This window comes from Emiliania huxleyi, assembly GCF_000372725.1.
Source record: "Emiliania huxleyi CCMP1516 unplaced genomic scaffold EMIHUscaffold_92, whole genome shotgun sequence".
NCBI classification, from domain to species: Eukaryota; Haptophyta; order Isochrysidales; family Noelaerhabdaceae; genus Emiliania; species Emiliania huxleyi.
Genome location: NW_005195149.1, coordinates 187687 through 215247, shown reverse-complemented (window position 1 = coordinate 215247; position 27561 = coordinate 187687). Strand labels below are relative to the sequence as shown.

The 27561-nt window shown below is 68.0% G+C and overlaps 5 protein-coding genes across 5 annotated transcripts in view; 2 read left to right on the top strand and 3 right to left on the bottom strand.

Annotated features, from left to right (window-relative positions):
- Positions 1 to 5616: 5616 nt before the first annotated feature.
- On the bottom strand, positions 5617 to 6030 carry EMIHUDRAFT_312491 (hypothetical protein; the record flags this gene model as incomplete). The annotated part of the gene is made up of 1 exon (XM_005757202.1): positions 5617 to 6030. One exon carries the CDS (start codon positions 6028 to 6030, stop codon positions 5617 to 5619), a length of 414 nt encoding a protein of 137 aa, XP_005757259.1.
- A 147-nt stretch (positions 6031 to 6177) lies between these two features.
- Positions 6178 to 6888, bottom strand: EMIHUDRAFT_53727 (hypothetical protein; the record flags this gene model as incomplete). Its single annotated transcript, XM_005757201.1, has 1 exon — positions 6178 to 6888. A coding segment is annotated over one exon (711 nt), but the record flags the coding sequence as incomplete, so codon positions are not given.
- Positions 6889 to 13059: 6171 nt separating this feature from the next.
- EMIHUDRAFT_59327 (hypothetical protein) lies at positions 13060 to 13314 on the bottom strand (the record flags this gene model as incomplete). Its single annotated transcript, XM_005757200.1, has 1 exon — positions 13060 to 13314. A coding segment is annotated over one exon (255 nt), but the record flags the coding sequence as incomplete, so codon positions are not given.
- An 846-nt stretch (positions 13315 to 14160) lies between these two features.
- On the top strand, positions 14161 to 22347 carry EMIHUDRAFT_107508 (hypothetical protein; the record flags this gene model as incomplete). The annotated part of the gene is made up of 13 exons (XM_005757199.1): positions 14161 to 14295; positions 14447 to 14469; positions 14542 to 14935; positions 14989 to 17022; positions 17479 to 17654; positions 18692 to 19503; positions 19574 to 19689; positions 19897 to 20267; positions 20337 to 20562; positions 20638 to 20972; positions 21207 to 21818; positions 21868 to 22078; positions 22159 to 22347. The coding sequence occupies 13 exons, from the start codon at positions 14161 to 14163 to the stop codon at positions 22345 to 22347; spliced, it is 5634 nt and encodes a 1877-aa protein (XP_005757256.1).
- A 4185-nt stretch (positions 22348 to 26532) lies between these two features.
- Positions 26533 to 27561, top strand: part of EMIHUDRAFT_220590 (hypothetical protein) — a gene marked incomplete at both ends in the record, with an annotated part of 1909 nt that continues 880 nt past the window's right edge. Inside the window, 2 exons of the mRNA XM_005757198.1 lie at positions 26533 to 26541; positions 26663 to 27042. Coding sequence (XP_005757255.1) covers positions 26533 to 26541; positions 26663 to 27042 — 389 coding nt within the window. The remainder of the gene's footprint in view (positions 26542 to 26662; positions 27043 to 27561) is intronic.

Here is a 27561-nt window from a genome sequence, read left to right as displayed (position 1 = left end):
CCATCAAGCTCCGCCGCCGGCTGCGCCGCAAGCATGCGGTTGTGGCCGCCGCGCCGCCGCCGCGAGAGGTGGTGCTCGTCGTCTCGCCCGAAAACAACATCCAGGTGGCCACTCGGCCGAGCCAGCCTGCTCCTCCGCTCGCGCCACCCCCCCGTCGGCTACCGCGCGTCTCTCTGCGGTGGCAGCGGCGCGTCCGCCCGCTGGCATAGAGCGGCGAGGTCGCCTCGCTAGGCGCGTCACGCCGCGCTCTCTTCCGTTCTTCCCACAGGGCCAACGGACTCCACCGTTGTACGTTTACCGTTGTATCGTAGTGTATCGTAGTGTATATCTCAGTCGTGTGGGTGTCTCGCGCCTTGCGGGGGGAGCGGTCTCCCGTGACGAAAAGCGATCAACGCACCAGGCGCTTGCCTGAAAACTGTGCGCGCAAGCCACAGGAGAGGCGGTGGCGCCGCAAGACGAGGCGATGATTCGCATCCTCTCGCGGCTCGCCGTGGAGAACAACTGGTGGAGCTTCAGCGTCAACCCGACGCCCACGGGCAAGCAGTTCATTGTCCAGCCCCAGCCCCAGTGGGAGAGGGACAGGGAGCGGCAGCAGGCCAAGGAGGGCAGTGCCCCACCGCAGCCTGTGCCTGCTGCCACTTCCGCCGCGGCACCGCCCGCAGCACCGCCTGCCGCCGCTGCAGCTCCGGCCGCAGCACCGCAGGCACACCCGCAGCACCAACAGGTGCAGCAACCCCAGCCCAACGAGTCGCCCGAGGGGTGGACCAGGGTTGGGAAGGGCGGCATGCCGGACAGGTTCACCATGAGGAACCATGGCCGCAAGCCGCCGGGCAAGGCGGTCAAGCGCAAGCCTGACCGCCAGCCCGCACCCAAGGGAGGTGGACCCCCACCGTGGATTCAGCCGCGCGGAGCTGGCGGCCAAGGTGCTGGCGAGGCCAACGCTGCTGCTCGGGCTCGAGGAAGCGTGCCCCCGGTAGAGCGGTAGTGCGCGCGCGGCGCCGGCGGGCCAGGCCTTTGGCACACGCGCGTGGTGTCTCAGATAGTTATAGAGAGCGGTCTCATGTGCATGTGCACGAGGAGAGTGCTTCTGCTCTTAAAGCCGTAGTGCTTTTTGAGCAGTACCGACTCAGACACAAGATCTAGACCGGACGCGGAACCATCCACATCATCACTGGCTCGCGGCAGTAAGGGCACTCTTGCATCAGCTCAGAGCACGGCCCACAAGCACACAAGTGCCCGCACGGAACCGCAGCATGCGACTTGACTCTCGCGAAACACACGATGCACGTGGTCTCTCCCCCCATCGTGGACTCGGGGGCAGCCTTTCGCCCCGTGTCGAGGCCGGCGTCCGCTAGTGAGACGGCAGCAACCGGCTCGGTGACTGGCAGATGCTGCTCCGCCGCCTCTCCCGCCTCTGGCCCGATCAAGCGCTCGATAGCGCTGACCCGCTCCTCGAGGCTGCCCTCGGTCGCCGCGCCGAGGCTCGCCTCCAGCCGCTCGACACGCCGCGGCAAGTCCCCGCCGCCGCCGGTCGACTCGCTGCTCACCGCCTCCTCGCACCGCGACACCCGACGCGCCAGCGCCTCCTCCGCATCCACCTCTGACCGGCGCAGCGCCTCTGCCAGCTCCGCATCCTCGCGCAGCGCCGCCCGCTCTGCCGCACCCGCTAGCTCTGCCGCCTCCCGCTCCGCCCGCCTCGCCGACTCCTGCTCAGCAGCCAGCTGCGCCGCCCTCTCCTCCTGTGCGCGAACCTCTGCCGCAGCCTTCGCCCTCCGCTCCTCCTCGAGCGTGCAGGCAGACGGCGCCTTCTTGGCCTCCTTCTTCTTCGCCTTGGCCTCCTTCTTGGCCGCCGTTGCCTCCGCCGCCTTTGCGCGCCGCCTCGCCTTCTCCTCCTCCGCCCTCCTGTCCGCAGCCTCCTTCTCGCGCCGCGCCGCCTCTGCCCGAGCGGCTTTGCGCGCCGCCGCGGCCGCCCGCTGCTCCTCTCGCTGCGCCTCCTCAGCCGCAAGCCTCTCCGCCTCCCTCGCCCGCAGCGTCTCCTCTGCTGCCGCGCGCTCAGCGGCCAGCTTCGCCTCCGCCTCCGCCGCAATGGCTCTCCTCTGCTCCTCCAGCGCCGCCGCGTCCGCAGCCCGGCGCGCCTCGTCCGCCGCTCTCTCCGCCTCCCGCCTGCGTGCCGCCTGCTCGCGCTCTCGCGCCGCCGCCGCCTCCTCCCGCTCGCGCTGCTCGCGCCGCCCCTTGGCCTCGAGCGCCTTCTCTGCCGCCTTCTCTGCCGCCTGCGCCTCCCTCAGCGCCGCTGCGTGCTCTGTGAGAGCGCGCATGCACCCGGCGTGGTCCGTTCCAGGAGCACTGGCGGCGCCGGCAGTAGCTAGCACCTTGGCCGCCTCCTCCTTGGCGATCTGCAGCGCGGACCTGCCGTCTGCAGAGCGAGCCTTTGTATCTGCGCCAGCCCGAAGCAGGCGGAGCACGACGGCGGGGCAGCCGCTATAGGCGGCGCCCATCAGCGCGGTGTAGCCTTTGCGGTCCTGCAGGTTGACCTCAGCGCCGTGCCGCATGAGCAGGTCGACCACCCACTCGTGGCCTCCGATTGCGGCGCCCTTCAGCGCGGTGTAGCCGTCGCTGCTCTGCATGTTGATCTCCGCGCCGCGCTGCATCAGCAGGTCAACCACCCGCTCGTGGCCATGCTGGGCGGCGCTCATCAGCGCGGTGCCGCCGTCGCTCCTCTGCAGGCTGACCTCAGCGCCGTGCCGTATCAGCAGGTCGACCACCCGCTCGTGGCCGCAGACGGCGGCGTCCCCCAGCGCGGAGCTGCCGCAGCTGTCTTGCAGGTTGATCTCTGCGCCGTGCTGCATCAGCAGCTCGACTAGCCGCTCGTGGCCCTTGCTGGCGGCGAGCATTAGTGCGGTGCTGCCGTTGCTGCTCTGCAGGTTGACCTCCGCGCCGTGCTGCAGCAGCAGCTCGACCACCCGCTCGTGGCCTCCGACGGCGGAGGCCATCAGCGCGGTGACGCCGTTGCTTTCCTGTAGGTTGACCTCAGCGCCGTGCCGTATCAGCAGCTCGACCACCCGCTCGTGGCCTTCGTTGGCGGCGTTCATCAGCGCGGTGAGGCCGCCGCTCTTCTGGAAGTTGACCTCAGCGCCACGCCGTATCAGCAAGTCGACCACCCGGTCGTGGCCTCTGTCGGCGGCGAGGATCAGCGCGGTGTAGCCGCCGCTGTTCTGCAGGTTGATCTCCGCGCCGTGCTGCAGCAACAGCTCGACCACCCGCTCGTGGCCCCACTGGGCGGCGGCCATCAGCGCGGTGTCGCCGTCGCTGTCCTGCAGGTTGTCCTCAGCGCCGTGCTGCAGCAGCAGCTCAACCACCCGCTCGTGGCCGCTGAAGGCGGCGGCCATCAGCGCGGTGCCGCCTCTGCTGTTCCGCCGGTTGATCTCAGCACCGTGCCGCATGAGCAACTTGACTACCCGCTCGTCGCCGTGTCTGGTGGCGTACATCAGCGCGGTGTAGCCGAGGCTGTCCTGGAGGTTGACCTCAGCGCCGTGCTGCAGCAGCAAGTCGACCACCCGCTCGTGGCCTTGGCCGGCGGTGGCCATCAGCGCGGTGAAGCCGTCGCTGCTCTGCAGGTTGATCTCCGCGCCGTGCCGCAGCAGCAGCTCGACCACCCGCTCGCGGCCGTTGTTGGCGGCGCCCATCAGCAGCGTGATGCCGCTCACGCCGTCTCTCTCGTACGTCGCGTCGGCCCGCCCGCCGCCCTCGAGCAGCGCCAGCACCGCCTCCTCCTCGCCTCGCTCCGCCGCTAGCACGACCGTGTCGGAGCAGCTCAGGGATCCTGCGCCACTCCGCTCGCGTGCACTCGCCATCGTTTGGGTTCCGGCGCCTTGGGGGGTAGGGGGGCCACGCAAAACTGGCTTTGCATTTTGTGCGGAACAGAAAACAAAGTTAAGAACAGAGCAGCGCCACCATCAGCATCACTTTCGCCTCCGCGACGTACCGCCGCTTCGCGGCGTTCCACCCGAGGACCGATCGCAACATTTCGTGCAGTGGTGGAGTCACAGTGAGTAAGAAAGAAAACAGACAACCCAAACGAGGGATAGGGGAGGAGGACAGGGTCCACACCTGCACGAGCAGGATTTTGGAAGGACGATCAGGGGGACAGGTGGGCTCTCCTGCTCCTGACAAGGGACACGACAGGCTCGCAGCGCGGTGCGCGGTGGAATCCCAACTCCACTGGCGGTCTCATCTCAGTCTAGCGACCTTCCTCCGGCTTCTCACCGGCAGTCTCTCACTACCACGGGCACACTGACACAGGGGTGGCAGGGGCGGCGGCATGAGTCTCCCACATACTATGCGGGCCTCACTAGAGGTGCGGCCTGCGCGTGTCCTCGCCCTTGGGAAGGTCTTGAGGGGGGAGAGGAAGGGGCTGTGTGTCTGTGCATGCATGTGTGTGTGTGTGTGTGTGCATGCATGCATGCATGTGTGTGTGTGTGTGTGTGTGTGTGTGTGTGTGTGTGTGTGTGTGTGCGTGCGTGTGCGTGTGCGTGTGCGTGTGCGTGTGTGTGTGCGTGTGCGTGTGCGTGTGCGTGTGCGTGTGCGTGTGCGTGTGCGTGTGCGTGTGCGTGCGCGTGCGCGTGCGCGCGTGCGTGCGTGCGTGCGTGCGTGCGTGCGTGCGTGCGTGTGTGTGTGTGTGTGTGTGTGCGTGTGTGTGTGTGTGCGTGTGTGTGTGTGTGTGCGTGTGTGTGTGTGTGTGCGACGGCTCTGGTGCTCCTGGCCAAGTACCCCGGCGCTGGCAAGAGCAAGACGCGGCTCGCGGCGCAGCTGCGGCCTTTTTGCGCCTCCGACGCCGCCGTGCAGGCAATTATCGCCAATTTTGTGCGTGCGGCGACGCTCGACCTGCTCCAGCGCTTTGCGGCGGCGACGGCATCGCAGGGCGGCGGCTTCGAGTGCTTCTTGACCTACCGAGGAGGCTCGGTCGTGGTTCGCGTCGCTGCTGCAGGAGGGGCGCGTGGAGGACCGTTGGAGGCTGCAGCCGGTCCTCTCCTCGTCCTCCGCCGCCGTCTGCCCGGCGAGCGACGGCGGGTACACCCTGCTCGCGCTGCCCGAGCGGCTTTGCTTCTCCGACGTGCTGGTCGGCGGGCGACACCTGCCTCTCGCACGGCTCCAGGCGCTGACCCGTGCCGGGCTGACGAGCGCCGTCCTCGAGACGCACTCGGACGTCGATGAGCTGCCCGACTTGCGGGCGCTCTGGGCCCGGCTGGCCGGCGAGCCGGACTCCACTAGCCAGTGCCCGCACACGAGGGCGATGCTCGCCGCGCTCGCGACATCCGCGCCGGCGGTGCTATGCGGGTGACATGTTCTGAAGAAGAGTTGCAGCGCTTCAGCCGACATCGTTCTACTCTCTAGTCACGCCCGGGCTCCCACGCCGCACACACGCTCGCGAGTCGCGTGCGTCGTGGCTCGACGGAGACGCGAGAGACCCCACACCCCACACCCCACGACGAAAACTTGTCTTCCCTGTGTTCCCGCGCACAAACTCAAGTGCAGGAGCCGGAGGGGGGGGTCGGGCAACGCAGACCCGGGCACCCTCCGTGAGCGTGCGGGCTGCCGCTGCGATGAAGTGTAAAGGCACTAAGCAGAGCCGCCGCGCCCCGCGCCCCGCCCACCCCGCCCGCCCCGCCCGCCACGTCCACGCCCCCCTCTCCCCCCTCGCCTACCGACCGCCGCCGTGGCGCCCACGAACTGAACCTGGGGCACGGTGCGCGAGGGCGGCTGGTGGACAAACGTCGCCTGCTCCGCCACCAGCCGCCCAGTTGCGGCGATGGGCAGCGCCGGCTGGCGGCAGGCCGGGCAGTTAGTGTCGCGCTCCAGCACGCGCGGCGCACATGTCTCGCAGTACAGCGCGTGGCCGCACGCAAAGCGGACCGAGCGCGGCGCGTCCCAGCAGAGGTCACACTGGCGCTCCTCGGCCCCAGCTGTCTCCTCCCCCTCCCCCGCCGCTTCGACTAGCGCCTCCAGCCGCGGCAGCGCATCTGCGAGCGGCATCCGCTTCTTCTTCCGCTCGTACGCCAGCCCGACCACGAGCCGTGTCAGCTCCTCGGCCTGCGCCGCCGACCAGCCCGCGTCGGCCGCCGCGATGCTCTCCGCCGTGTCGGGCTCCTCCAGCGCATCGTCGCACGCGTTGAGCAAGCCAAGAGCGCCGCGGCCGGTCAGGGCGACGAGCAGCGTGATGCCGAGCGCAAAACCGTCAGTCAACTGAGAAGCCTGGCCATCCAGCGAGATGATCGGGTCCATGTAGCCTGGCTTACCAAAGATACGCTGCGTCGACAGGTGCGACACCTGCTGGCTGCTGCCGGCCGTCGCCTCTGCCGCGCGCGCGAGGCCCACGTCGGCGAGGTAGCCGTTGCCGCGCTCGTCGAGCAGGATGTTGCTAGCCGAGACGTCGCGGTGCAGGATCATCGGAGAGCGCGTGTGCAGGTAGTGCAACGCGCTCGCGGCGTCGCGCAGCACGCGGAGCCGTGCGGCGGAGGAGAGCGGCGGAGGCGGCGTCTCGAAGCCGAGCATGCGGAGCCGCTGCAGTGCGGCTGGAGCGCGGTAGAGGCGGTCCTCGAGGCTGCCGCCGCGGCAGAGGGGGTAGACGAGGCACGCTCTCGCCGGCGCCAAGCAGACGCCGAGCAGAGGGAGGAGGGACCGGTGACACGCCGCGCTGAGCGTGCGCACCTCGCTCTGCAGCTCGGCGAGGCCTTGGGCGCCGACACCGACCAGCGCCGTCTTGACGGCGAACCCGCAAGCGACGCGCGGAAGCGACGGCAGCGCGTCGCAGCGGTAGACGCGCCCGAATCCTCCCTCGCCCACCTTGCGCGCCTCGGCAAAGCCGTCGGTCGCCGCGATGAGCTCGTCGAGAGGGACGGCGGTGGGCGGCGCGGCGGCGGCGGCGAGGGCGGCGACACTCGCCGCCGCCGCCGCTGCCGCCGCTGCCGCCGCCGCCGCCTCCGCTGCCGCCGCCTCAGCCGTCGCCTCCGCTGCCGCCGCCTCAGCCGTCGCCTCCGCTGCCGCCGCCTCTTGAGCCTCCGCCGCCGCCACGGCCGCCACGGCCGCCTCCACAGCCGCCGCCTCCGCCTCCGCCTCCGCCGCCGCCCTCTCTCTTGCCGCCTCCTCCCTTGCCCTCGCCTCTGCCTCCTCCCTTGCCCTCGCCTCCGCCTCCTCCCTTGCCCGCGACGCCGCCTCCGCCTCCTCCGCCGCCCGCGCCGCCTCCTCCGCCTCCTCCGATGCCCGCGCCGCCCGCGCCGCCGCAGCTGCCTCAGCCGCCCGCGCCTCCTCCGCCGCCCGCGCCTCCTCCTCCGCCGCCCGCGCCGCCGCCTCCGCCTGCCTCGCCGCCGCCTTCTCCTCCTTCTGCCGCTGCCGCTTCAGCGCCCTGGCCTCGCGGGTCTTTCGCTCCGCCAGCTCGTCGCGCAGCCGCCGCGCCGCCCGCAGCGCCTCCGAACCGTCGCCGGCCTGGGCGGTGTTCGCATTGATCGCCGCCCTGAGCGCCTCGAGATCGGCGTCGCCTCGCTCGCACGCCTCAACCGCCTCGCGCAGCGTAGCCTCGGCTGCATCGCGCGCCTCCGCCGCCTCCGCTGCCGCTGCCGCCTCGCGTGCGGCCGCCGCGGCCTGTTCGGCTGATTCTGCCACCGCCGTCTCCCCCTCTGCTTCTGTTGCGGTCGACGAGTGCTCCTCGAGGGCGCGCACGCACTCGGCGTGGCCCATCTCCTTGGCCCATTGAAGCGCCGTCTTGCCGTCACCAGTAGGCGCCGCGTCTGCGCCCGCCTGCAGCAAGCGCCGCATGACGGCGGGGCGGTTGAATATGGCGGCGGCCATCAGCGCGTTGCCGCCGTCGCTCCTCTGCAGGTTGACCTCCGCGCCGCCGGATCAGCAAGTCGACCACCCGCTCGTGGCCTTGGTCGGCGGCGAGCAGCAGCGCGGTGACGCCGATGCTGTTCTGCAGGTTGACCTCAGCGCCGTGCCGAAGCAGCAGCTCGACCACCCGCTCGTGGCCCCACTGGGCGGCGGCCATCAGCGCGGTGTCGCCGTCGCTGTCCTGCAGGTTGTCCTCAGCGCCGTGCTGCAGCAGCAGCTCGACCACCCGCTCGTGGCCGAACACGGCGGCGCCCATCAGCAGCGTGAGGCCGCTCACCTCCCCTCTCTCGTACGTCGCGTCGGCCCGCCAGCCAGCGTCAAGCCACGCCAGCACCGCCTCCTCCTCGCCTCGCTCCGCCGCTGCCACGACCTCATCGGAGGCTCTCACGCCACCGCTCGATGCCCGCCCCGCCGCCACCGCTGGAGATAGCGTCTTCGCGGCTCTCGATCCAGCCGAGGAAGCGCCGCCTGCGCCTGCGCCGCCGGCTGCCGTCGCCGTGGGCCGTCCCGCCACCACCTCCTGGACGTGCTTCTTGAAGGCCTCGACGCACTCGGCGTGGCCCTGCTCCTTGGCCCACTGACGCGCCGTCATGCCGTTCGCAGTGCGCGCCGCCGCGTTTGCGCCCGCCCGCAGCAAGCGCCGAACGACGGCGGGCTGGCCTTGGTCGGCGGCGGCCATCAGCGCGGTGAAGCCGTTGCTACTCTGCAGGTTGACCTCCGCGCCGTGCCGCAGCAGCAAGTCGACCACCCGCTCGTGGCCTTGGCCGGCGGTGGCCATCAGCGCGGTGAAGCCGTCGCTGTTCTGCAAGTTGATCTCCGCCCCGTGCTGCAGCAACAGCTCGACCACCCGCTCGTGGCCGTAGCCGGCGGCGCCCATCAGCAGCGTGAGGCCGCTCACGCCGTCTCTCTCGTACGTCGCGTTGACCCGAAGGCCGCCCTCAAGCCACTCCAGTATCACCGCCTCCTCGCCTCGCTCCGCTGCTACCACGACCGCATCGGGGGCTGCCGCGGCACCGCTCGACGCCCGCTCCGCCGCCGCTGGCGACAGATTACCCGGCCGCACCCGCACGCTCTCGCCGCCGCCCTCGAGCGCCACAGCGTACCGCCCGCCCTCGAAGCTCTGAGCCTCGCCCCGCTGCCCGTTCAGCTCGGGGCGGGAAGAGAGCCCGCCGAGTACGACTCGCTGTCCGAGCAGCGGCGCGTCCACCGCTACCGCTGCCGCGCCCGAGGAAGCGCCGCCCGCCCCTGCCCGGCCGTCTGCAGCCGCCTCCGCCTCAGCTAAGACCTTGATGCACTCGGCGTAGCCGTTCTCCTTGGCCAGCTGCAGCGCCGTCTTGCCGTCAGCAGTGCGCGCCGCCGCGTCTGCGCCCGCCCGAAGCAAGCGCCGCACGACGGCGGGGCGGTTGAAGAGGGCGGCGCCCATCAACGCGGTCCAACCGCCGCTGTTCTGCTGGTCGACCTCCGCCCCACGCCGCATCAGCAAGTCGACCACCCGCTCGCGGCCTTCCTGGGCGGCCGCCATCAGCGCGGTGGCGCCGTTGTTGCTCTGCAGGTCGATCTTCGCGCCGTGCTGCAGCAGCAAGTCGACCACCCGCTCGTGGCCGTACAAGGCGGCGCCGATCAGCAGCGTGAGGCCGCTCACGCCGTCTCTCTCGTACGTCGCGTTGACCCGCCCGCCGCTGTCGAGCCACGCCAGCACCGCCTTCTCCTCACCACGCTCCGCCGCTATCACGGCCGCGTCGGAGCGGCTCAGGGATCCTGCGCTACTGCCAAGCTCCATCGCAACGCCCCCGCTCGCGTGCACTCGCCATCGTTTGGGTTCCGGCGCCCTGGGGGGTAGGGGGGCCAGCGGTTTTTCTCATTTTTGCAAAAACTGGCTTTGCATTTTGTGCGGAACAGAAAACAAAGTTAAGAACAGAGCAGCGCCACCATCAGCATCACTTTCGCGCCCCGCGACGTACCGCCGCTTCGCGGCGTTCCACCCGAGGACCGATCGCAACATTTCGTGCAGTGGTGGAGTCACAGTGAGTAAGAAAGAAAACAGACAACCCAGACGAGGGATAGGGGAGGAGGACAGGGTCCACACCTGCACGAGCAGGATTTTGGAAGGACGATCAGGGGGACAGGTGGGCTCTCCTGCTCCTGACAAGCAAAAGGCGCGGCCGGGCGAGACAAGTCGGCTCTTTGCGCCCCCCCCCTAGCTAGGGGTCAGGGCTCTCTAGCCCGTAGCCCGATGCCGATCATCCGGCTCGCTGGGTGCGCTTCTTAGCTCCCCGGCCCTGGATGTGAGGTTGCCGACTGCACTCCAAGTGCTCCAAGTGCTTTGGTGGGTAGGGGCATGACGCCACCGGCGCAATGCGCAGAGCCGTTCAGGATGGGTCTGGTGGCTTGCGAGCGGGCGAGGCGTGCCTGACCAGCCGCTGTCTCGTCGGCCTGCCAAGCTGCTCTCGCTCGACAGCGCAGAGGCCGCAGGGCAGCTGGGACGACGAGCCTGACGGCGGAAAGCGAAAGTCGGCGCTGAACGTAAAAGTTTGATTTTACTTATTTTTTCAGCTACACTTCGAAACAAGCGAAGGTACGTACCACACGATTGCACGCACCGCACCGCACCCCGCACCCCGCGCCCGCCGCCTCCCCACCGCCCCGCCTAGGTGGGAAGGATATGAGGAGATGGGACAGCGAAGGTGGAAGGGGGTGGTAGCCGCCCCTGCCACCCTCGGCGTGTGCCTCGGCCGCCCCTGACAGTGTGCCCGTGGTAGCGAGCGACTGCCAGTGAGAAGCCGGAGGTGGGAGGAAGGTCGCTAGTCGAGAGAGATCGCCAGTGGAATAGGGAGTCCGCCGTGCTGCGAACCTGGTCGCTGTCCCTTTTGTCAGGAGCAGGAGAACTAGGAGAGCGCAACCAGTAGGAGGCCCGCGCCTGCCGCCGTGCTGCCGGGTGCAACCCGTCCTATACGAGAGGGGAATCCCTGGGACCCTGTCGTAACTGAGGCGTGGCCAGCAGCGGAGAAGAAAGATGGCACAGGAGAGCTGGCCACCGCGTCCAAGCTCCGCCTCACAAACGACCACGACTGGTGGCGCAAGGCACCGCGCTCAAAGAACGTGACCTTCCCTCCCGGCTGCCCTGCCCTCAGCAACTACAGCATGAGCTCCATGCACACTTTTTACCAGGGATGGGAACAAACATTCTCGGCTTCCTTCGTTGCACCATTCAAGGTTGCACCATTCAAGAACTCGAATGGTGGGCCGACTGTGGGACCGGAGAGCGCGACAACAGCGAGGCTTCAGGCTTCCAAGCAGCAGCGCCACACTTTTTACCAGGGGGCCGGGGAGACTGTGCACATGCTCGGCTCCCATGCTCGGCTCCCTTCGTTGCTCCCTACCCTTTCAAGAACTCGCGCTGTGGTGTGTGCTGTGTGGTGGGCTGGTCATAGGGTACCCTGAGGCTGTGGCCTATCTGCACATGATTTCGCACCACAGACCTATGTGTTGCACGGAACACGTGCCCCCCGCCCACAGGTCCGTCACGTTCACTCATTAGACCACGCGCCCGGGCGCAAAGAGACACCGGAGAGGGAGAGAGAGACACACGCCGCTCGCCGCCTCTACCACGTCAGCATCGGGCGTCCGGCCGGGGAACGCTGCACCCATACAAACAACACGTTCGCCATCCGCCGAATCCGGCTCTCTTGCGGCACCGGTGGCACGGGGGAGAGAGGTCTCTTCTCCCCCTTCCCCTCCTCCTCCTCCTCCCACTCCTCCTCCTCCTCGACGTCGGCCGACTCGCCGCCCGGAGGCACCGTCGGCCCGGAGGCCGGCCTCGCTCTCGGCGCCGCAACGCTCCCCGTACTGCCGAGCGCCGCCCCTCGCCCCCGGCCCCTGCTCGCCGTCTTCCGCCGCGACCGACTCACCGCCTGACGCGGTGCGTCGACGCTGTCAGTATATTTCTCGACCGCCTGCAAGGCCGCCTCCCTGTCGTCCTCCACAAGCCGATTGTGCGCCTATATACAGTACGCGCCATGAATACGCGAGGGTCAGGGGGGGGGGAGGGCATGACTGCGGTGTGCATACCGCGCCGTGTGATCGGGGAGCACCGCACGAATACAAGGGCTACAATGGACGGACCGGCTGAATGCGTCCTCCTCTCGAGAGCGCTCTCGTCGAAACATCAGTGTGTAGTGCCCATCTACAGGCTTGTGCGCGCGCCCTGCTCTCGCGCCGCCGGCGGTAGCGCGGCAGGAAGATGCAAGCGCAGAGCGCGGTCGCCGCGGCCAGCAAAGCGGCCACCGTCACCAGCGAAGTGGCGAGGCCTCGGCGGAAGCTGCAGATGCCCGGCGCGCCAGGCCTCGGCGGGTAGATGCCCGGCGCGCCAGGGTCGCACCCAGACAGATCGCTGATGACGCCAGCAGCCCCGGCGGAGACAATGGACACCACATAGGGCGCGTCTGGCGGCGGCGACGGCGGCAGCAACGGCGGCGGCGAGGGCGGCGGCGGTGACGGGGGAGGGGGCGAGGGCGGCGGCGGCGACGGCGGCGGCGACGGCGGCGGCGGCGATGGCGGTGGAGACGAAGGCGGCGGCGGTGACGGTGGCGGAGGGCTTGGAGGGCTTGGAGGCGGCGGTGGCGGAGAAGGAGGCGGCGGCGAGGGCGGCGGGGGTAGGGGCGGCGGGGGTAGGGGCGGCGGGTCTAGGGGCGGAGGATAAGGTGGCACTGGGGGCAGGGGAGGCGCCGGCGGCGGTGGGTAAGGCTGTGGCGGCAGCGGCGGCAGCGGCGGCGGAGGGTCCGGTGAGGGTGGTGGCGGCGAGGGAGGGGGCAGCGATGGAGGGGTCGGCGATGGAGGGGGCGGCCAGGGTGGTGGCGGCGAGGGCGGTGGTGGGCTTGGTGGGGGCGGCGATGGAGGGGGCGGGGAGAGCGGCGGCGGCCGGGGTGGGGGCGGCGAGGGAGGGGGCGGCGAGGGAGGGGGCGGCGAGGGCGTGGGCGGCGAGGGAGGGGGCGGCGAGGGCGTGGGCGGCGAGGGCGGCGGAGAGGGAGGGGGCGGCGGCTGGGGCGGCGGGTAGTTGCACTCCGTCGGGTAGTCCGAGTCCAAGATGCAGATATCGGGAAGGTCCACGGGCAGGGGGCAGGCGAAGTGGTTGGTGCCGCCCAGCTTGCAGTAGTGCAGATTCAGGTCGGTGAGCTGCTTCGGCACCGTTCCGGAGATGTCATTGTTGTACAGGTAAATTTCCTTCAGCTGCGGGCACCACTTGTCCGTCTCAGGGATGGTGCCCGAGATGGAGTTGCCGTGCAGGTAAAGATTCTGCAGCTGCGAGAGCTTGCCCATATCCGCAGGGATGGTGCCCGAGATGGCGTTGCCGTCCAGGTAAAGTTCCTGCAGCTGCCAAAATATGCCCAGCTGCGGAGGGATGGTGCCCGACAGCTCTTGGTTGTCCAGCTCCACCCCGGTGCCCGTGAAGGTGCCGTCGCACAGCGATGTGCCATACTCGCCGGTAGGGCATCCAGAAGAGCATGGCACGTTGTTGTCGCAGATCGTGCCCGCCGCCTCGCAGCGATCCGCCAGCAGGAGAAGCGTGAGCGGGAAGAGGGGCGGCGCCGAGGAAGAGCAAGCCGCCGTTAACAGCGTAAGAGCGAGTGATTTTGCTAACGTCATGGCCGGGATCAGCTCGACGATCCCGCTCGCCTGCATCCAAGCGTGAGCGCCGGGGATCAGGATGCTGTTCACAGCACGCCGGGGCCACTCACTAGGTGTCCAGTCCGAGCCTGGCTGTTCTTCACCTTTCTACCTACCTACCTACCTAGGGAACCTAGAGCCCACGGTTCCCGGGGGTTGTCTCGTGAATAAACGAGTATAACGAGCGGTGGTTTCGCATCCTTCCTGCGCCTTCTCCTTCGCCTCCTCCTTCGCCTCCTCCTTCGCCTCCTCCATCGCCTCCTCCATCGCTTAGGCTGTACCAGGTTTTCCTCTCGCACCCCGTCTGTTTTCCTTTCCTTTTTTTCTACCTCTCTTTTCCTCTCTATTTTCCCGGGAAAACTCCGTGGAACGCTGTGTTGTTTACGATGTGGCTGAGGGGTAGAATGAGGCTGTTGGAAGTGCTGTTGGTCACTCTGTGAGAGGTGGAGTAACCGACAGCTGAGGTCGCTGCCGCACTCATTTTTTAAAATGAAGTCGGGGGCACGACGCCCCCCCCGCCCCCCCCGGCACACACGGAGTCTTCGAGATAAGTTTGCGCCCACTGCTCCATGCACACGGCCGCGCTGTTAGCCTGAGGTGTGTGTTAACGTGTTCATGGCCGCATGCCACTGCTTCTCACTGTGCAACACAACCGAGGTGCACAGCTTCCTGACGCTGCGACCCGACACCGTTGTTGACGAGAGCAGCGTTTGGTTCGCCTACCTCTCTCACGTTTACGCGGGACCGCCGGTGACGCCCACTGTCCGCCTGTAGCTTCCTAGCACTTCGACTACTCCGCTCTCACTAGCAGTACCGCTGATTGCCGCCGTCTCCTCTGCTGAGTCCAGCAGCGGCGCTCGCACTTCATCGCCACCACCGTCTGCTCCAGTGTCCCTCGCAGGCGCTCCCGTTTGACCTGTCAAGGTGGAGCTGCTTCCACACACTGGCCGTAACACTTCCGCCCGGATCTCGGCTACTCTTGGCTCACCTCTGCAGGCTCAACTTCTTCTATGCCAACGACCACGCATGGCCTCCGGACGTCGAGTGGCCGATGTCGCCGTGCAGGTGGAACGACCACGGCGACGTCTTGAGTTCGAGAAGCCTGCCCCGGCCGCTTTGTCCCGCCGCGCAGTGCGCGCGCTGGACCTCGAACGCTCACAACACGACTCGCCGGAGGAGTCACAGTCTGGGGTGGCTGAGCTGGGTGCCTCTGCCGAATCTAGACGGCGGCACGCGCGGCACCGCAATCTTTGCCTACCCGTTCGGTCACGGCGCGGCGGCGGCGTCGGAGTCGACGGCGATCGCGCGTACGAGACACCTGCTGGGGCACGAGGCGTACGTCGACGGGGAGTGGCTCGAGGCGATCGGGCTATACCTCGGCCGCGGCCCGGTCGAGAGAACCTCGGCCAAGTCTCGGCCAAGTCTCTCCCCGACCCGCCCAAGGTGATCAGGACCGACGACCGCGGGTACTGGCAGAACCGCGGGCGCTGGCTCGAGGGTGCCAACGAGTACGGCGTCTGGTTTTACAAGGCGGCGGGGAGCGGCATCTGGCTCAACGCTGGCCGAACACACACCATCTTTCACCGGCTCCGCCCAAACAGCTCGCTGGAGAGGCGGTGGCGGGCGGATGCTCTCATCAACCACACCGCGCGCGAGGTGCAGTGGCGCCGGGCGCCGCGGCGGGGGGAGCACTTCCCGATGCTTGGCGCCGACCTCAACCTCGACACCGTCCAGGTCCAGTTCCGCGACGTCTCGTGGAGTAGCAGCCGGCCGTATGCAGAGGTGGTATGTACCGCTCCCGGCTGCATGCATGCGCCGGCGGCGCAGGCGCCCGCGCCGATCGGCGCGTGCCCTGCCGTCGTGGAGTTGCGGCGGGGCTTCGCGCACTCGCTCCCTTGCCGCTGCCCCGCCGTTGGCACGTTTGGGAGGACGGTGAGGGGCAGGGTGAGGGAGGAACCGACGCTGCGGTGCGCACCGGTCAATGGCACCCTTCGCCACGCCCTTCCCCGCCTCGCTGCAGCCCACAGCCACACCAGCGCGAGCGCAACGGAGTCCGGTGTTGTCGTCGACCAGCGCGAGCCGAACCTGAACGCAGCCTCGCCGCTGCGCTCGTCGGCCGCCACCACGACCTCGTCCTGCGCGGCGGCACTGCAGGGCGCCTCTTGGGGCTATGGCGGATACCTGCACTCGATCGTGCAGCGGCAGGCGGCCTTTGCCCTCGAGGGCCGCGTCGCGCGTCCACTGCTGCTGCACGCGGCGATGCGCGGCGACGCGGCATGGCGGAGGATGGTGCTGCAGAAGTGGCGGCCGAGCGCTGCAAGCGGCGTGCTCAACACGAGCCACCAGCACGCGGAGGAGCGGGCGGGCTTCAACTGTTCGCACCGCTGCCGGGGGCGGCACCTCGACTGCTTTCTTGAGCACTCGCCGACGAGCCCCAACACGTCCTCGCCGGAGCCGCCCTGCACGACATCCCCGCGAAGGAGGCGGGAGCGCGTGCACGGCAAAGTCTCCTCCGCAGCTGTCGGCCCGCTGAGCCCGCCGGCGGTTGTGAGCACGAGCCCGCCGGCGCCGGATGCTGCGCGTCACGAGGCGGACGCGCGCGGCGTGCTCCGTGGCGAGTTCTGGGCGGTGGCGCGCGCAGTCGAGCGGCTGCTGCGCCCGACGCCGTGGCTCGCGCATCGTCTCGAGCGCACGGCCGCGCGCGTGGGCCTGCGCGCGGCGCCGCGCCCGTGGCTCGCAATGCACCTCCGCCGCGGCGACTCGTGCCGCGACGGGCGGCGCTCCGGGCGCGTCTGCGCCAACGGAACCGTGTACGCCGCGGCCGCGGTGGAGATGCAGCGGGCGCACGGCTTTCGCTCGCTCGTGGTGGCCACCGACTCCGCCGCCGCGCTGGCCGAGCTCGAGGGGGCGCTGCCACGCGCGGGCTGGCGCGCCGAAGCGACGCGGGCTGAGGTGCAGACGGAGGCGCGGGCGGAAGAAGGGCGCGCGGAGAAGTTCGGCGGCCGGGGCGCGGCTCCGCGCTTGCGCGTGCACGGCCTGCTCGCGACGGGGAGCGCGGCGCGCGACTCCTGGCAGCACGCGGCAGCCAAGGTGCGCATCGAGGCCGAGTGGGCCGGCGGACGGCTAGACCCGTGGAGTGACTTCGAGGCCGTCTTGCTCGACGTGCTCACGCTCGCCGGCGCGGACGGCTTCGTCGGCAAGTACACTTCCAACCTCGACCGGATGGTGCTCGAGCTCATGGCGGCGCGCCGCGGCGTGATGCCGCCGCACAAGTCGCTCGACGCGCCGTGGTGCTTTGGTGGGATGGGGCGCACGCCGCACACGGCCAAAGGCACGTTTGTCTGCCACGCGCCGCTTGCGGGCACCGAGGCGGCGGTCGAGCGCGCGGCGCAGGAGGAGGCGTTGCGCGCGTGGGCGGCGCGCGAGCCGTCGCGACGCGCAGCGGGTGCAGATGCGCAGGCGTTGCTTGTGGCAAATGTGAGCGACGGCGCCACCATCGTCTGCGGCGCTGCCCGCGGTGGATGAAGCCGCGCACCGTACACAGAGACCGCATGGGCGGGGACCCGCTTTCTTTTGCCCGCACCTGTTGGATCGGCTGATGCGCAGGGACGTGGATCAGTGAGCTCGAGAAGCCCGAGAGACGGGCTCGAGAAGCCCGAGAGACGGGCGAGTACGAGGTCGTGGTCGGCAAGAGCGGCGGAAAGTTCAAGTGCCGTGGGATAAATGTCCGCTCGTGGACGGCTTTGACTACCCGCCGCCTCCGCTCCATCCCGTCGGGCGCCTCGACGCTGACACGACCGGCCTGCTCCTCTTTTGCCGCGACGGGACCTGACGTTCCCAAAGTGCGTATCTAGATGCGGGCTCTGGAGGACACATGGACGGCTGCGCCCCGTTCCGCGTTAGACTGTGTCACCGGCGTGCACTCCACTGCAGGAGCGGGAGCACATCACGATGGGTCCCCCGCCTTCGCGCTTTGTGTCGAGCGAGCTGCAGGGGCAGATCCTGGCCATCAAGACGTCGGCGCGCGTCAGCTTCGTGCGCGACCTCTCCGAGCATGCGCAGCGCGACCTCGGCGTCCACGTTGACCTTTGGAGGAGTTCACTCGAATTGTCGAACCGACGACTAGCTCTCGTGAACGTCAGCGGCACAGCATTGAGGGCGGCAGAGGGCCGCAGCACGCTCGCAGGCAGCCGGGGCCGCTTCGAGCTCGGGCGCCCCCCCAGCTCGTTCGAGCGGGGGCTCGCGGGCGCCCCCAGCTTCGAGCGGGCGCCCGGGGCGGGGACCCCGCTTCGAGCGGGCAGATGCGGCCGGGGATTCGCTATCTCGTATCTGAAATGTCTGCCTCGAAAGGGGAAACGACTAACCTGATCTGGTGATCTCAGAATCACTCCTCACCCACATCGGCGCTCCCTCTCAGCCATCACGCCTCTCAGGACGATGGCTTCTAAGGAAGCCGTCGTCTGCGCCTTGTCTGTCGTGTGAATCGTGCGTGTGCGAGAGCCTTTTGTTGTGAAATTCTTTCTGCTCAACACGGTCGTGCGATTCGACCCGACCACAGATGTTTGGGAGGAGGTGGCGCCGCTGGTGACGTCACGGATCAATCCCCTCGTCCACCTTCTTTAGGCGCTGCAACGACAACTTAGTGTTACTTAGTGCCCGGTCTTCTGACCATACTGCGTACCAGTCCTGATCGAGGTGCTCATGAGCCGTGGTTCTTGTCGAGCTAACGTACGGCCGAGGAAAGAGTCGATGCGTTGCGTGCGCTTTCATGGTAAATTATTTTTAATTTGTGTATCGAGGGGCGTGGCTGGTGCGTGGGCCGCGTCTCTCGCCTCCTTTAGGCACTTGTGGGCGCAGAGAGAGAGATTTGGTTTTTGTTCGCGCCGGTGAGCGATAGAGGGGCAAAGAAGGAAAACAGAGAACCCAAACGAGTGCCGCCGGTGCATATCCTGCCGAGGCCGGGCTGCACTCAGAGTAGGTAGGTAGGTAGAAAGATGAACAACAGTCAGGCTCGGACTGGACACCAGCGCGGTATGGGTGGACGCGGGACAGATGATACTCAGACGGCGCTCTCAAAAAAGAAAAAAGAAAAAAGAAAATGAAGGTCACATTGCGACACGCTTTGGCGGCTCACACCTAAGACAAGGTCAAAGGCTTGCATGTTAGCTGCCTTTGGCTCGTACCACCTCACCGCCGAGCCGTCCACGCACTGGGGCTGCGCGGACCTGTGCGGACCAAACGCCACTCTCGCATGCGTGCAAAGCTCGGAGGAAAACGAGTACGTGGCGCGCCTCGCCGCCGATGCGGGCGTGACTTGGTTCTGGATCGGCAACTACCAGCGGCCCGCCGAAGCGGAGCCCGGCGGCGGCTGGGACGTTTGCCAGTCCGGCGAGACGGCAAACTTTGTCAATTGGGACAAGTTTGAGCCAAACAATTATCGCGGCGCAGAAGAGTGCGCCCTTATGATCGATGGGTTGTGGCACGACGGCCATTGCTACCTTGAGTTCCCCTGCCTCTGCAAGTCTGGCGCCAACCCCTCCCCAGAGTACATGGCCTTCGCGGAGGTGGAGCGCGAGCGGGACAAGTCCCTTCGCGCTGCGGCCCCCGTCCTGCACTACATGGCGCTTGCTCTCTGCTCTGCCGTGTCCGGGCTCAGCCTGGTCTGGGCGCTGGTCTGCCTTTTCCGAGACGTGCGGCGAAAGCACGAGCAGTCTGCGGGTGCGGGCCTAGAGATGGTGCAGAGCGACGCGGGGCTTGGTCCGCACGACCAGCGGGTGCACGCCTCGCTCCTTTCTTGCGACGTCATGCTGCTCCGCTGCAGCTGGCTGCGCTCGCGCCCACCCGGCTACGTGCTGCCGCGCCGGCAGGACCTGCCACCAGAGGCGCTGTTTCCGCCCAAGGAGGCGGCCGCGCTCTTTGCTCGGCAGGACCGCAGCGCGTGTGCGCTCACCTACGGCTGTGCGCCCCGCCCTGCAACCCCCCCCCCCCCTGTGTGGAGCGTCTCAGCCTCTCGCATACTGCACGATAGGGTCCACGCCACACCACCCCGACCCAAGCGGCGAGAACCTGCAGCACATCGTGTCCTTCCTGAACTCGCCCACTGGGCATGATTTCGTCGCGCTCTTCTGGGACCAAGCGAGCTTGGTCCAGGCATGCCGCCTTCCCCGCCCGCCGCCGCCCTTCCCGCCGGCGCTTTGCCCCCGCCGCCGAGCCCCCCCCCCCCCCCCCTCCCTCCCCTACGCACTCAGCCCTCCCCGCTGCCGCCCTCCCCTCCCCCGTGCCAGCTCTGCACACATCCAAACGCTGAGGGCGCGGCGGTTGAGTGACTCGCACTGCTGCCGGCGTCCGCAGAAGGATGCTGCTGGCGTGCGCACCGACGAGGAGGCCAAGATCTTTGCCGCGTCGCTCGCGGTGATGGCGGGGCTGTACGCGAGCCCCCGTTGCGTGACAGTGCTGCGGCTGACCAACATCCCAGAGCCGCCAGAGTGGGGCAAGCGCTCCGTCTGCCTCTTCGACTTGAAGAAGGGCATCGGCGAGCAGGCGATCCTCGCGGCGCTTGGCAGCTTTGGTGCGATCGAGACGTACGAGCTGGACATAGCTCCTGCGATCGTTCGATTCACCACGCGCGAAGCGGCGCTTGCCGCCGTGGCGGCTGGCGCAGAGCAGCTGTGCAAGGGCATCGGCATGCTGTACAACATGCGGCCGTACGAGCAGCGCGGCTGGTGCGTCGGCCGCGTCTCTCGCAGGTACTTGTGGCTCTCGCTCCTTCTGACCTCACTCGCGGCGCACAGGTGCCACGGTGAGAGCAACTTCGCGAAGATCATCCTCGGCACGCAAAGCGAGCTCGGGCTGGGCAGCGCGGGGCACGCGCCCAAGATGATCGACGTGCTGGACGAGCAGCCTGTGACCCTTACGAGCGCGCCCGCGCCCGACGCGTTCAGGGCTCAGTTTGAGGAGACGGTGGAAGGGAGCGAGGAGCGGGTCATCGCCTTCACCGGCAAGGGCGACCAGGACAAGGTGGCGCGTGCGATGATGCCCCATTGAACCACGGTGGGCTTGCCCGCCTCACCGCCACCGCCGCCGCCGCCGCAGGTGGTGGATATGTACGTCAGCTATTACACGTCGGTCGTGTTCGAGGAGCGCGCTCGGCAGCGGATGCGGGAGCAGCGCGCCGCCGCGGACAGGCGCAAGAGGCGCGTCCGCCTCGTCGCCTTTGGCGGGGGGCTGGCCGTCTGGTTGGCGTCACTCGCCGTCCTCGTCGTCGGGACTCTCCTAAACAGCTTGATTGCTCCCACCATCATCAGCATCATGGGGTCAGCTTTCGTCTGGGGATTACTCTTGATGCTCCTCGCCGTGCTGCCCACGGACGAGGACCTTGTCCGCGGGCTCTCCGTCTATTTGGTGCTTCTGCTGCTGCTTCTCGGATGGTTATACTGGTTGTTGGCGGGGTGGGGGCTGCACCCGTTGACTACGGCTAGGCTCTAGGGGGACTCGGCGGGAAACAGCCTCCTAGCCATGACCTCCTCCCTAGCCACCGCTGCCTTTCTCCCTGCCTGGCGCGACGCCTTTCTCGCCGGCTTGCTGCCGTGCTGCTCCACCCGCGTCGGCCCCCGGGCGATGACTGCCCCCGCCTGCTTGAGCCGCCTTTGGCTGGTTTTGAGGCTGTGGGGTGGAGTGCTAGGAGCGTTCGCCGTGAGCATTGCTGCGGCCGATTCGTCCTGGCCGTTCTATCTCTCTGGCGCCGCCATCCTCCTCACCGCCCTCGCTCTCCGCCCCTCCGCCCGCCGCTACTTGCAAGCCCGCCTCGCCCGCCTCGGCGCCTCCGGCGGAGGCGACGACGCGCAGCTGGCGGCGCTGGCGGCTCTCTCCGGCGGCGGCGAGAAGGCGCTGGCGCGCGCGCAGGCGGCCTTCCGCCTGCTGCCCTTTGACCAGCTTAGAGGTGCGGATGAGCTGCCGGGCGGGGGCGTGGCGGGCGGCGCGGGCGTCGCGTTGCGAGAGCGTGCGGTGGCCGCCAGCCTGGGAGCTGAGCATTCGGTCTTTGTGAGCCACTCCTGGCACGACAGCCGCGAGGGCAAGTGGGCGGCGCTTCAGCAGTGGGCGGTGAGCGACACGGCGAAGCGGGGCACGGCGCCGCTGCTCTGGCTGGACGCCGCGTGCGTCGCCCCCGAGGACGCGGGCGCGCTCGAGCTGCTGCCGCTCCTCGTCAGCGGCTGCCAGCGCTTCCTCATCCTGGCGGGGCCGACCTACGCGAACAGGCGCGCGCGGAAGAGGCCGTGAGAAAGAGATGTGCTCCGCTTCACACTTACTCTCGTCGTCGACTAGGTTGTGGTGCGTGGTCGAGCTCTTCTGCTTCCTCAAGAATGGAGGCGACATCGACCGTGTGACCGTGTTGCCCGTCGTCGAGGCCAGCAACGAGGCGGACGAGGCGGCGGCGGACGCGACAACAGCGCTGCAGCGCGAGCTCGGGCGGTTCAGCGTGGAGCGGGCGCGCTGCTCGCAGGAGCGGGACACGCAGAAGCTGCTCGGCTGCATCGTGCGTGCCCGCAGCGCCAGCCTGAGCCTCGCCCACGCGCGCCGTGCTACTCCGACGCCCCTCCCCCCGTGGCGTGGCAGGCGGCTGGGTTCGGCAAGTACGAGTCGTTCAACCAGGTGGTGCGCCGCATCTTCTCCGACCAGGCGAGCTCCATCTTTGGTGTTGCAGGCCCTCGAATGCCGTTCGAGCTTGAGCCTTTGGAGATGGAGGAGCAGCTGAGGCACGCAGCACACGTCATTCAGCGGCACGTCCGCCACTTCATCGCTTGAGCGGTGACGTCTCGAGATGTCCTAGAAGTCATAGTCTTTTCCATGAGAGGTTAAGTGAGAGAGAGGTGGCACTGATTGACTGATTGATACATTGCCCCGGTGCTCATGGTCATGCGAGGCAAGTTCACTCCCCCTCCGGAACTTGTGAGTGACGAACCTTGTTTCTTGCGTCCGGTGTACCTGTCTGTGTTAGTGCCAGTGCGCACCAGTCCCGTGCCCAGTGTCGTGCGAGGGAGCTTTGTTGTAAAATTCTTGCGCCCCGTGGTGTACCTGTGTTAGTGCCAGTGCGCGCCAGTCCCGTGCCCAGTGTCGTGCGAGGGAGTTTTGTTGTAAAATTCTTGCCTCCCAACCAAAAAAGAATTCCCCGCCGCGACGACCTCTGTCGCGCGAGATACACATGTACATGTCCTCGCCCGAACCGCACCGGCCTCTTATTTTCTTCCTTTCATCCTGCCCGGGCTGCGTCCCCCGTCCCCCCCGGGGGGGGGGGGGGGACGCACCAGGGAGGCCGAGTGAGAGTTGTGCGACGCGGCTTTCCACCTACCCGGCTCTCGCGAAATCATGGCGCAGAAACGCGCCGGAAAGCTGCCAGACACCAGCTCCAAGTACAAGCTTCTCGTCGGCGAGGCAATCCAGATGACCGCCGGCGCCAATAAGACCGTGGAGCGCATGCAGCAGGCAGCGCAAAAGCTGCGCGCTGCCATCGCTCTGTGCCCAGGGCGGCGCGACGCCTATGGAATGCTGGCGCAGATGGAAATTTTGTGGGTCCCGGGCGCGGTGATTTCGTCCTATGCGAAAGCCGAGTCGCTCTCCATGCTGCATGACGAGCTGTGGGCCAAATCGGCCGTCACCGTCTTGGGCGACCCTCTCGCCACCGTCGGCGGAGGCGACCGTCAGCTAGTGATGCAGTGTCTCCTGAATTTGAGGCTCCGCGCATGGTCAGGGTCGCCCAGTCCTCCTCAAGAATGATTTTTGTATTTTGAGCTGATCTTGGGGCTATAAGCCTACAGAAGCCGAGCGCGTAGCGCGAGGCCCCAAATCGGGTCCATGGCGGTGACCCAGACTAACACCAAAGATCCTCTGCGTTGAACGAACCCAATGGACCTCTGCGAGCGGTCCTTCGTTGCAGTCGCACACACGCACACGCCACGCCGCACCGCGCGCCCGCCCACCGCCCCGCCCAGGCGGGAAAGAGATGAGGAGATGGGACAGCAAAGGAGGAAGCCCAAACACGTATGGGAGGGTTCAGTAATGCGCCACGCTGCCCGGCGTCTCTCACTTTCCGGGACAGCCCCGCCCTTGTGAGGCAGGAAAGTGACGGCTACCCCGTACGCCCTGCGGCCTGCTACTCCGACGCCGACCGCCCATTCCCCCCTCCTCGATCCCTCCTCGAATTCTCCGGACCCCGACAAGCCGCCCGACGTTTGGCCTCCGCCCTGCACGCCCCCGCCCCTTCTGCCCCTCGCACACACCCCGGCCCGACACGCACAGGGACCCCGACAAGCCGCCTGACGATGGGCTCCACTGCCCCGCACGCCCCCGCCCCTTCTGCCCCTCGCTCACACCCCGGCCCGACACGCACATACAAGACAAACCCGGCGTCCTGCTCTCAAAAGAAAAAGAAAAAAGGGAATGAGGAGACCAGCGGGGGAGACTCCCCGCCTATGCAAGCCCCAGAGAGGGGCCGCCATCGCCGAAGCTGTGCCAAAGCATAACTCCAAAACCCGCAGCGGCCCAGGAGGCCTTGGGGGCAGCCTGCCGGACCGCCGCTGCACGGGGCTAGGCACCAGAAGATGAGTGGAATTGATGAATTGGGCCGTTGTCCGTGCCTCCCCTCTATACGTCAGAGTGGGACCTACGCCGCGCCGGGTAAGGGGCGCGCCCGGTCCTCGACGGAGCCGCGCGCCCCAAACGACCCAGGCGGCGAGTAGTCGACCTCGAACCTTCGACATGTAGTTGCCCGTGGTTAGCGCCCGCCCGCCCCCCCCTCCGTCGCTTCGTAAAAGAAAAAACGAAAACAAAACAAACAAGCAAAAGAGAAAGCGAAGCCAAAAAACGATTGCGTAAACGGCGTCACAAAGCCCGCCGGTTTTGATCGACAATCGTGAGATTGACCGCCGTCGACCAGAGAATGGCAGACGATGCGTCAGCTTGTGCGGCGCTCGCGCCGCGCAGGCTGGCCCATCGAGGGCACTCTCTGGCGCTGTCCGGGCCAAGCGCGGCGCCGCGCATGCCGCGTGCCACTCGCCGTGGCTCGCGGTGCAGCGCCACTGCAGCCTCGAAAACGTCGCGCACAGCACCAGCATGCCGCCCACCAGGCAGCAGAGTACTGCACCGGCGTGCAGCGGACGCTGCGGCGCTGCGGTGCCGCCTCCCCGCCCTGTCCACGGAGCAGGCGAGCGGCGGCACGGCCTTCCACCAGCTGCAGGAGGTGCGCACTTCCCGAAGGAAGCACCAGATGCACCTCCAGCACCCGCAGCTTTGCGCAGCGCAGCGCACGGGCCACGCCACGCAAAGCCGACCCCCAGTCTGCCCAAGAGGCTGTCTGCGGAAGGCCTGGCAGCGCGTACTCGCCTCCTCCGCGGCCATGCCCTCCGCCCGGGCGAGCGAGGAGCAGGGACACAACCAATTTTTTTCGTACTCCTCTCTCCCTAAGCAGCAGCGAAGTGCCGTGCGCTCACTCGGGATGAGCCCAGCTGGCTGAGCCTGAGTGTCTTGTGAGTTTGTGTGTCTGTGTGTCGCTCTAGCGTGCGTCATCTCCTGTCCGGCGTCCACCCATACCGCACGGCCAAGATCATCAACTTCGTGCCTCCGTTTCCATTCTCCAGAGCCAGCGGCCGAGCCCATCCACCCCCAGTGATTACAAACTTTCGGCGACCCGAATTTCGGCGAGACCCATTTTCGGCGACCCGATTTGCGACACCAAGTGCTGCAAAAGGAGCCGGTGGACATGGTGCTCGGCCTCGCGTGCGCTGTGCTCACCTTCCTGGCGGCGCTGGTGGCGACGCTCGTCGCCTACCAGTCCTATGTCGTGTGCTACGCCGTCCTCGGCGCGGTGCTGCTCGGAGGCCTCTACCTCTTCTTCGTCCACCGCTTCGACTGGCTCTACCCCCCGTACTGCAACTGGATCGACACGGAGATCATCCGCGAGTGGTACCAGCATGGCCCACTCAAGCACGTCGGCAAGGACTGCCTCGAGGCGGTGAAGGCCGAGAACGCCACGCTGCCCAAGGGCGTGACGCGCGAGGGCAAGCGCACGCAGGAGGAGGACAAGGCGATGGCGGGCGAGACGTGGGTGCACCCTGTCGAGCGGGACGAGGTGCACAAGTTCAAGCGCGGCGACGTGACGGATGTGTCGCCGGCCGCGCAGCAGACGATGAAGGAGACGATGACGCCGGAGGAGTGGGAGCGCCTGCACAAGTCGCTGCGCATGAAGGACATGCCCAGCTATCGCGCCAAGTACGGCTGGTTGCTCGAGTACTTCATGGGCCTCGGCCACGAGACGCCCGCGGAGCAGGCGGCGGCCAAGAAGTATCCGCAGCTTCCCGGCTGCCGCATGCTCAACGAGCTCATCCTGGGTGTGGTCGGCGCCAATGATGGCATCGGCTTCCACTGGGACCGCGGCTCCTACTCGCAGCTCTACCACGAGGAGGACGCCGTCTCGACGTGGGTGCAGTTCTCGGACGAGGGCCCCGGCATGTCGATGCTGCGGCAGCGCGACCTGTGCGACGAGACGTGGGAGAATGGCCTGCAGGGGCAAAACTTCGAGCCCGCCTCCGCCGAGGCGAAGGAGCACACCAAGCGCGCCACGCTGCCGTGCCCCACCATGCAGGGCTCCCTCATCATCTTTGACCGCCGCGAGATCCATCGCACGACGCCCATCGAGCGCGACTACGACGCTCCGCTCAAGCTTCGCACGGTCTCCGTCGCGCGCTGGATTGCGCCCGACGCGCCCCTCTCGGGCGCCGGGAAAGACGTGCCGCTGCACGCCATCCCCAACGCGATGCAGGCCTACATGCTCGGCGCGCGCAACTACTTTCTCCGCCCGCTTTCGGACGCGGGCCGCACGCTCGCCGACACGCTGCGCCCGACCACGTCGGTCTAGGGTCGAGGCGATGGCCGCGGTGATGGGCGGCACGAATTCACTGGGCGGCACTGGTTAGTTCATTACGCGTTCATTAGGCGATGGCCGCGGTGATGGGTGGCACGCAGTCGCTGCACACAAACTCGTTTGACGAGGCCACCGCACACCGCGACCCGCACACCCGCACACCCGCGACCGGCACACCCGCACACCCGCGGCCCGCACACTTAGGCATACGCCGCGCATAGCATGTGCGGCGGGCTCTGCCGGGGATGGGGCTGCTGCGAGGCGCGGGGCGTGGCGCAGCCGCAGGATGGGAGCGGCGAGGCGCGAGGCGAGGGCGAGGGCGAGGGCGAGCTGAGCTCGGATGGCGACTCGGACGGGGGGGAGGAGGGCGTGGACTGGTTTGCGGGAGACCCTGCGTGGGGCTCGGCGGCGCTGGAGGACGAGTGGCGCGCCGCGTCTCTCGCGAGGCAGGCGGTAGGCGACGCGGCGTACGCCGCGGCGCATGCTGCTGGCGCTTCGCGGGCTGAGGCGTGCGACGCCGCCGTGCGGGCGGTGAGGGCGGACAGGGTTGAGGCTCGGTCCTCATTCCTCGTGCGCGCTGGGTGGTACGGCTCCGGCCGTGATGGGGGCGGGGAGGGGGCGGGGGCGACGGCCGCACGGAATCGCCGCCGGCGGGGGGCGAGGGCGCGGGCGAAGGAGGAGGAGCCAGAGCCCGGGGAGGATTGGGAGGGGGAGGAGCGGCCGGAGGAGTACGCCGGCCTCTTTGACGACCCGTATGGGGCCGTCGCCTGCTGTGCCATTTGTAGTGCCAGTCCGAGCCAGTCTGCTGTGAGAGCGTGACTATAAAATAGTTAGAGGCTGCGCAGGCCGTCCCGTTTGCTGTTTGAAACGCCTTGTTGCGGGCTGGCTGCGCGCGCGCGCTGGCCCGCGCTGCCGGGGCTCTGTCTCACTCTCACGTGCCGCAATATGTGTCACACACGGCGGTTTCTGCCACCTCTCGATTGGTTCTACTTTCTCCGCACACCTACCGGGGAAGGGGCGCTTGGGAGCGGGGGCGGGGGCGGGGGCGGGGGCGCGCAGCGCGGCTGCGCGGCGCGCGCAACAGAGGGTAGGGTGGGGAAGAC